This window comes from Empidonax traillii, unplaced genomic scaffold, assembly GCF_003031625.1.
Source record: "Empidonax traillii isolate 1590-97213 ecotype Southwest subspecies unplaced genomic scaffold, ASM303162v1 scaffold748:size532870, whole genome shotgun sequence".
Classification (NCBI taxonomy): Eukaryota; Metazoa; Chordata; class Aves; order Passeriformes; family Tyrannidae; genus Empidonax; species Empidonax traillii.
Window position 1 is genome coordinate 200,369 of NW_020955941.1, and position 8,863 is coordinate 209,231.

General features: G+C 40.2%; 1 protein-coding gene across 1 annotated transcript in view; it reads left to right on the forward strand.

Annotated features, from left to right (window-relative positions):
* The window catches only part of POLR3F (RNA polymerase III subunit F), an 11,325-nt gene extending 2,846 nt beyond the window's left edge, over positions 1-8,479 (forward strand). The window contains exons 3-9 of the mRNA XM_027900789.1: positions 1,190-1,257; positions 2,257-2,324; positions 2,813-2,925; positions 4,814-4,957; positions 5,717-5,824; positions 7,074-7,265; positions 7,810-8,479. Coding sequence (XP_027756590.1) covers positions 1,190-1,257; positions 2,257-2,324; positions 2,813-2,925; positions 4,814-4,957; positions 5,717-5,824; positions 7,074-7,265; positions 7,810-7,887 — 771 coding nt within the window. The 3' untranslated portion in view covers positions 7,888-8,479. The remainder of the gene's footprint in view (positions 1-1,189; positions 1,258-2,256; positions 2,325-2,812; positions 2,926-4,813; positions 4,958-5,716; positions 5,825-7,073; positions 7,266-7,809) is intronic.
* The last annotated feature ends 384 nt before the right edge of the window (positions 8,480-8,863 follow it).

The window sequence follows — 8,863 nt, forward strand, 5'->3', positions numbered from 1 at the left end:
CAACTTGTATTCTTAGAAAGGAGGATAGTGGAAAGTATCCAAACTGAGCAAGGTGTGGCGGTTGTTTTTTGTTGTTTTGTTTGGTTTTGGTTTTTTTCACTAATGGAAGAAACTTCTTAACTTTGGTCCTATGATCTATACTAGGTGTCACTGGAAGTAATCTTTCAGTTTTTGGTCTTTCTGTTATAAATGAGTTCCATTATAGATGTTACCAAGTGTGTTCAGTAGCTTTTGAAAGGGCTGTCCAGATTTCATGAGTCTTCAAAGATAGTTAAGTCTCTGGAATTAGCTTAAAATTGATACTTAGGAGTGGGGAATATGTGGGAAGATCTAGAAAGTACTTCAGGCATGGGGGGGAAATGGCAGTGAGATCTCAGGCTTAATGAGCATTAGGTGCTTTGCTTGATTTAATCTGCAAGTACCTCATCTATAGAAGAGCATTGAGGTGTGAGTTTCAATCAGGCAGGTAATGCAAATCTGTAAGAAACAAGACTAACCACAGGAAAGGATCAGCTGGCAATGAAAATGTTAACTAATGCTGTTATACAGGGTTACACTTTTGGGCTTGTCTAATTGCTTTCCTCTTCAAAATAGGAAATAAGGATTTTCCTGGCCTAGGCACAAGTGTCCAGAGCAGAAGAATTTTTCTGTGTGTGAGAGATGCCCTTAACTTGCTTCTGAGAGTCACTGCCCGTCCTACTTGGCAACTTTCCAGTGATGTCTACTTAGTAAAAACTAGAACTTTGAACAATTCCAAGTTCCAGTAGCAAAGCTTATGCAGTAGAACTCCACTGTGATTTGCCATGCAAATGAGTGTTTTGTTGGAAAGTGAGAGCTAAGTACACAAGAATTTGATGTCCCTCCTAACCATATGAAAGTTAGGAGAAGTAATAGGAAGTGCATAGATCTTGTGGGAAGGGTCGGGAACTGTTTGTTATTTCTGATATCTGATGATAAGTGGATACATGTCAAGGAAAAAAATATCCTCAAGGGTATTATTGTACTTGTAGAGAAAAAATATCCTCAAGGCTATTATTGTTTCCAGTGGTTAGAAATATTGGTTTTAATTTTTATTTTATTTAGTTGACATTAAATAAGGTTTTTATTTTAGAATTTTAGAATATCCTTTGCCACCTTCTGAAACAAGGTCTTTGAAGAAAAGTAAATGCATTGTGCCCATCTCTCCTAGGGGCAACTGGACCTTCTCAGGAGCAATGCAGGTCTCCTCTACAGAATCAAAGATTCTCAAAATGCAAGGTAAGCTTGTGTTTTCTGGATAAATATATTCTGCAACTTGTGCAGCGTTGCTGAGAAGACACTCCGCAGTGTAATGTGGATTCTGTCACAGGGATGTCACAGAACATAACTGCTTCTTTCAGGAGGGTACATTAACTCCCCTGAGGTCACCCTGAAATCTATTTTAGGTGTAGTGTTCTCTACTGAGCAGAGGGTGCCATGGGACTATAGCTCTAACTTCCTAGCAGAGCTCCTGGTATAAATGACAGCAAAGTGATCTCTGCAGACATAAGTATATGCTCAGGTGAAACCCAGCTGAAGCCTGACCAAACAGTCTTCAGACTGGGGTTCTGTGAACTCCCTCACCGCTCGTGTTGCGGGATCAGCACTGATATTTACAGCTGTCCCAGAAGACCACTTGAACTCGTGCTCTTTGATTTATTAAAATGTATCTCCAAACCATGTCTTGTGATGCCTGTGTAAATCTGAGTAAAAGATGCCTAGATATACTTCTGGAAAAAATATCCTTCAAAATTATCCTTCGTGCAGGTGTATTATCCTTTCTTTCAAATGCTTTAGGAAAGGATTGCTGAGTTCATGCTTTCTTGGACCAGTGAAAAGGCATGCTCTGGAGTTGGGAGCATTCTACTACCCTTTTGAAGATGTTCTGTCTAGAGACAGATTATCCTGAATTATGCTCTGTGCTGTGTTTGACTTTCTGAAGTTGTGTTACTCTGTGACCCCAAATTCCCCATTGTTAGGACAAGTTGAGTGATTCCTTCTTGATTCCTTTTTTTTTCTTTCATACCGTGCTCTTTTCTCTTTACTGTGGCTTCTCACTGGCAGGCTTTGCTTGATCCAGAGAGGTTTACTGTCATGCAGTGGCTGGCTTACTGTGTAGAGTTTTTCTTTGTGCAGTGTTTTTTGGTTTTTATAGTACTTGTTTGTAGTTTTAAAAAAAATCCACTTCTTTCAAATTTTGGATTATTCAAAAATCCTGATATCTGTCTTATTTTACAGTAAAATGAAAGGCTCTGACAATCAAGAGAAGCTGGTTTACCAAATTATAGAAGATGCAGGCAACAAAGGTAGTTTAAATTATGACCGTGAACGGTACTAACTCTGTTTGCTTATGGAACCATTCCTGTCCAAATTTGTAAATGCTTCCCAGACCAATACAAATATAAAACCTTGAGTCCGTATACCAGATTTTAGCTAATGTTCCATGTATCTGCTTTTTAAAAACAAAAGAGAAGGTTACATGTTTCTCTGTTAAAATAACCTGTCCTGGTTGACTTCTGGGAGGGGCTCTTTTAGAAGATTTGTGTCTCAGTTTAAATGAAACAGGTGTTTTGCTTTGGTGGTTGTGATATGTGTCTTGCTTTTGTTGCTTGTTTGTTTTCTCCAAATCCCTTCTGTCAGTTCCCTCCCTTTTGCTGGGAGTAGTAGGGATCAAGGATACATCCTGTGGTAGGCAAGTGAGTTAAGCAGTGTTGTGGCTTTCGGTATGTGAGTATATACAGAAACAAATGGTTTCATCTGTTTATTTTCAGTTCACTTCTCTGTTTTTAAACAGGTATTTGGAGCAGGGACATTAGATACAAAAGTAATTTACCTTTAACGGAGATCAACAAGATACTGAAAAATTTGGAAAGCAAGAAACTAATTAAAGCAGTTAAATCTGTGGCAGTGAGTATTTTGTGACTTTTTTTTAAACAATTTCAAACATTTGCTGGGTGCTTTTGTATGCCTTTAACAGAGGACTGGAAACAGAGAAACCTCGTCCTACCTGTGCATCACTGTGCACCAGTGTTTGACTCTGCCTTTAGTGTGCAGGTTGAGGTGCAACAGATATGAGAAGCTATAATGTTTATTAAATAACCAATATACTATTAATAAACATCACTCTTAATATACAATTCTGCCACTCTTCCCCCACTATTAATTGCATGCCGTTACGATCAAATTGGAGTTTTATTTCTCTCAAATCCTTATTGCACACAACTGTTGTTACAGTTCTGTTACCCTTCACAAACCACCTTGCACTGCTTGTTGCAAATCTGCAGTTCTGTCGTTTTCCCCTGCACTCCCATACCTGGTCTTTAGGACATAAACCTAGGGCAGAGCCTGCTAGGTTTCCCCCAGCATGCCAGTGGGCTTGGGTCCACAGGTCAGCTTCTCTGCTGTCTGTATGCATCCACAGTCCCGCTGGCTGCTTATCCTGTCGTCTCTTGTTCTGACTTTTACACCTTACTCTCTTCTTGTGTTTGTTAACTTGTCTTCTTGTGTTTGTTAACTCTTTTCTACCACTCTTTCCTCCTTTCTCCACTCAGTCTCCACCCAAATAAGCATATATATAACATATATGTGTATATAATATTATTTAGATACATATAATAAGCCCATGATTATGCTTTCTCAGTTGGTCCCAGTGTTGTTGTAGCACAGTTTGATATTTCTGATACCGAAGCAAACTCAGCCACACTAGTGATGTGGTTACCTGGCTGCAAGTGGCTTTGCAAGGTTCCGCTGGATCTCCTGAAACTTCCTTCAGTTATCTGGTTCATACTGGATTTCTATTGTTTACTTTAAACAATTTCCAAGACATCTGATTCTGTTTCAGTCTTGATTCCTCTGCTTTGTTCCAGTTACTCAAGTTCCAGCTACTTTCCTATGTGCAAACAGTCCACATACCAGAGCACACCTTATTCTTCTCGTTGTTTATCACAGTGTTACAGTGCTTATGCAGCATCCTGTTCTCCCTTACCTGCTTACTTACAAATCATTTTGTTAACGTGTTCTTTGGACGTTCTCCTAGTTTCCAGCAGAGACTCTGTTTTGTTGTGGGGTCTGGTAAACCAGATGGAAAGAGGGAAGTTGGACATAGGAAAGCAGTAGCTTTATCATGTTCTTGTGAGGGATGCTGGCTTTATCTAATCATGCAGGGGATGTAACACTGCTTGAAACTGCTTCAGTTGTTGAGTATTTCTTTGGATAGCCTTTGGATAACCATTGTCCTTTAACTGACTGCTACTCTCAGGACTGAAGCAGCATTCCCATTTCCCCTGTCTAGGTGTGGCAGGAAAGAGTGGGCTCACAAGGGCTAACAGTAGCTGCAGGGTTTAATCACGTAAGGGTCCTTCTTGTCATCCATGCATGGGTTCAATCCTGCTGAAACAGTTGAAAGCTTCTCCATTAGGCTTGTGTTTGCTGTCTTCTAAGAACACTTTCCTGCTCCCCTTTGACTGCAGAGAGGGATTAGAGTCAATAGACTAAAATTAAACTCAGATCTTCTTCTGCGAGGCTTGTATTGTGTCCATATTGTTAGCAGGATTCCCTCTTCTAACACTATGTTATAAAATTATTAGGAATCGAAATGTGTTGATTGTCTCTTTATCTCTGTGTTACCAGAGGGTCAAACATGTTAAGGATAGCTTGAGTCAGCTGGATTGCTGTGCCCAAGGTATAGGAGTAATGAACTATCTCTTTTGCAGATTATCTGCTTAGATGTTCTTTTCTTGAGAAATACTTTCAGTTTTCTCACTTTGTTGAGAGCTGTGCACTTTTCTCTTAACAGGCATCCAAGAAGAAGGTCTATATGCTGTATAACCTGCAGCCTGACCGGTCAGTGACTGGTGGTGCTTGGTACAACGACCAAGACTTTGAGTCTGAATTTGTGGAGGTGTTAAATCAGCAGTGTTTTAAATTTCTGCAAAGTAAGGTGAGTGTCAGTATTCAAGCCACTTCCTATTTGAGCTGTGCAAGTAATTGTTTTCTTTATAAAACCAGTACCAAACAAGGCTAAATTTTTCGTAGGTGTCAGCTGTTACTTGCAACCAGATTGGCAATCTGTAGTGGACTATTATTTTTGTCACAGCACATGCGATGGTGTTGCATTTTAATGATGGATATTATTACACCCTGTAAAAGGAGTGAAGCCTGTTATCACTGAGGTCCAATGACAAACTAGGCAGCAAAGCACACAGGACCAAAAAATCTAGCAGAAGTCACTGTGTTTTCTGCAGAGCTCCTCATTTCTGGGAGGGTAGAAGGCAGCAGTCAGTCACCTAGCTCTGCCTAGAAGACAATTGTCCCTAGTCTAACTGCAGGAGAAGTCTGCTGTCCATTAAATATGTTTGCAGTTTACAATTTGTCTGTTATGTTACAGTATGTTTTATCTGGCACTAGGTTCATCAGAATCTTTTTTTTTTTTGTCAACAAAATGCCAAATGCTGATATTCCTTCACATTAATCTAAATTACAGTGTAAATTTTGTGTCAATTAGTATAAAATTATATTTGGTTGTGCACTGCATTGTCTCATATACATCAGTCTTAAGGATATGTCTTTAAATGCTAAACATGTCCCAGAAATGGTTCGGAAATCAACTTTTATACTTTAGTCTGCCTGAAACTGAACCATGAAGGAGGCTCTTGGCAGTGAGTACTGACCATAACTAATTTTTGATTTTTTTTCTCAGGCAGAGGCAGCTCGAGAAAGCAAACAGAACCCCATGATACAGAGAAACAGTTCATTTGCCTCCTCACATGAGGTGTGGAAATACATCTGTGAACTGGGAATCAGTAAGGTCAGAACAGATTAATCTTATAATGGTTCAAGTTGTCAGTGCATGACTTGCTGTGGGAGTTGGGTACTGCAGATTTGGTGAAGGTCTCATAAGTGCCTTAGTACCCTACAGTTTACTAGAGGTGAGCTTTGAGGCTTTATTGCTTTTTGGGGAGGGTCATTGATGCATAGGATTCCAGGCTAGTTTGTACATCTGGGTTTTCAAAGATGCATAAAAGAATTACCATTCATGTCCTTGTTAACCATCTGAGCTTGTTTATAGTTCATCACTTCTCTTAAGTTTACCTATACATTTCAAGGAGTTTTAGGGGAAAGAAAGAGAAAAGGAGGGAAAAAAACCCTTCACAATTATTGATCACCATCAACAAGTGTATCTTCAGCAGTCTTGTCTTTTTCTTCTTTCTCAATTATTTTCCTGCAAAACTGGAACTGTATCATGCTAGGATGATGTAGACACTTCAGATGCATAGTGAAGTTCTTTTTGGTAAACCAAGGCTAGTGCAATTTGTCTCAGGTTGGACTTGGCTCCCAGCCAAGTGCCTGGACCACAGCAAAAAAAAAGCCTTCCCTCTCCCTCTCTTTGGACAAATCGAAAAAACATACAAAATCAAAAGAACCCAAACCAAATCAAATTCCAAGTATCACACATTTTTATATATATATATAAATAGAATTATATACAAGATATCACCCACAGGGAATCCCCGCAAAAGGGAAAAAGAAAGGGAAAGGAAAAGGGGAAAAAGGGACAAAAAACAAATACTTTGCTCAAGATAACAGAGAACCCCACCAACAACCACCGGCACTATCCGCTTCTCAAGGCCAACCAGGCGCACCAGGCCTCACTCCTTCACCCGGTTAGAACAACAGCAGAGAACCCTCGCCTTCAGTCCGCCGGAAAAAGAAGAGCGGGAGCTTCCTCTCCCTTCTTGGTTATACCCTTGCTTATGCAAAAATCGAATGGAATACTGGGAACATGGCCTTGGTTACAACCTGTTTACCAAGGAACCCCTAGAGACTCAAAACTGCTACATTCTCCACCCCAAGCCATTCAAAAGGGCTTGGTAGGTAGGAGGTGATTCTTTTTGCATCTGTGCAACCCCATAAAGTTCCCAAGTGAGAATGGTGCCCTCTTCTGAGCTAGGTTGTAACTTTAAGACCTTGTTGCTCATGGTGTTTACTCATTTTCTCCTTGCAGGACTTACTGGCATCCGTCTTTCCTAATATTTCCTCTACAAATTGTTTCTTAGGTAGAGTTGTCAATGGAAGACATTGAAACTATTTTAAATACGCTGATATATGATGGAAAAGTGGAGATGACTATTATTGCTGCAAAGGAAGGGACAGTAGGCAGTGTGGATGGACAGATGAAGTTGTACAGAGCCGTTAGTCCTCTCATACAACCCACTGGATTAGTCAGGACACCCTGTGGACTGTGCCCTGTGAGTAACTAATTCTCTATATGGCTAGGTGTGCGCATGCAGATCTTGAATATAGTCCTGCAAATGGCCATTGCAAGGTTCTGCCCATGAGTGGGCCCCATGGTTTTCTAAGCCAACTGTGCTTAAGAGCTGCCCATGATGTGCCATGGTGTAAGAGGAAGGTTCTTTAGTTGGTCTAAAGCACCTGGTCTACCAGGGTGTTTCCCACTTTACATCCAGACTGTATGTGAAAGAATGCTGTTAAATGTAGCCTGTTTCAAATTATATTTCTGATCCCAAGTGTGCCAATGTTTTTAACAAGCTAACTTATGTCTGTCTAGCTTTGGTCTCTCCGCCCTGGACTGTAAACTGTTATGTAGCTAAAACTTGCCAGCCTGTCCTTTTGCATCATTTACTACAGGATCTGTTTTGCTCTTTTCCCTCAGAGCTGGCTAGATTTTGGCCCGTGTTAGACTAATGCTTTCCTACTAGGGAAGAAATAGAAAGTATGTGAGCACTGTCTAACGAAGTAATTACTCTGCTGACACTGGGCTTTCCTTTGCAGGTTTTTGATGATTGTCATGAAGGTGGTGAGATTTCTCCATCAAACTGTATTTATATGACAGAGTGGTTGGAGTTTTAAAGTGCAAGAAAACTGTAAACTTGATTCACAGCCAAAGTGACAAAGCAGCTTGCCTCTTCTGAAAGTGGACTTCTAAATTTGCATACAACTTCAGGACACAGAGCAACTTTGTTTTAATGATATATAAATGTATCTGTTGTGTGAGCTGTCCTGTAAGTGGACTGGAAATTGAATCAGCACTGAAGATCAAAGCTGAAGTGGAAAGGTAAAGCCATTCTCATACCAAAACTTGGTTGTGTGACTTGAAAAGTGCCACAGAAGCACCTGCGTGGTGATGCATCACTTCTGAGGATTGTGTTGGGTGTTCTACAGACGCTTATTCTGAATGAGAGAAAAGAAGCCATTAGCTGATCAGAAAAACTTGTTAACAAGTGGTATCAAGGATGAGATCCCAAACTTTGCTTTCAGACTAATGCTGCTGGTGGATGCTAAAATGCTAAAGCTCGCACTTTTTTCTACGATAGCTCCCATCTAATTGAAGACCTGAAGAGTCTGATGTGGGAAAGATTCTGAATATGTCAAACAGAACTCACTGATTCTTTATTTTTCTTACCTGTTAATTTATCATTAAAACTCTGACTTTTCTGATGTATATCTCTGCTTTATTTCCTGTGTTGGTGCCTGGTGATGCATCTGTTGCATTTATTCCTTAATTGAATTTCTGGTAATGTGTTCTGCAGCTGCGTCACAATACATGGGTATGTATGTATGTTTAACAAGATTACAATTTAGAAATTAAGAAACTTCAGGTGGAAGTGTGGAAAAGGAAAAGAACAGCTTTTTATTAACAAAATCTGAATAAGCATCAAATTGTGCTATCAAAAACTTCCAGAAGAAACAAAACAAAGTCCCAATTCCTGGGGGGGGAGAAGAAACTTGCGGCAACTCAAGGAGGGAAGGGGGAAGGCAGGACTGTCCTTGAAGCTGAGAAGAACGTGCCACACTGTGCAGGGTGTGAACACTTGAGAGGATGTGA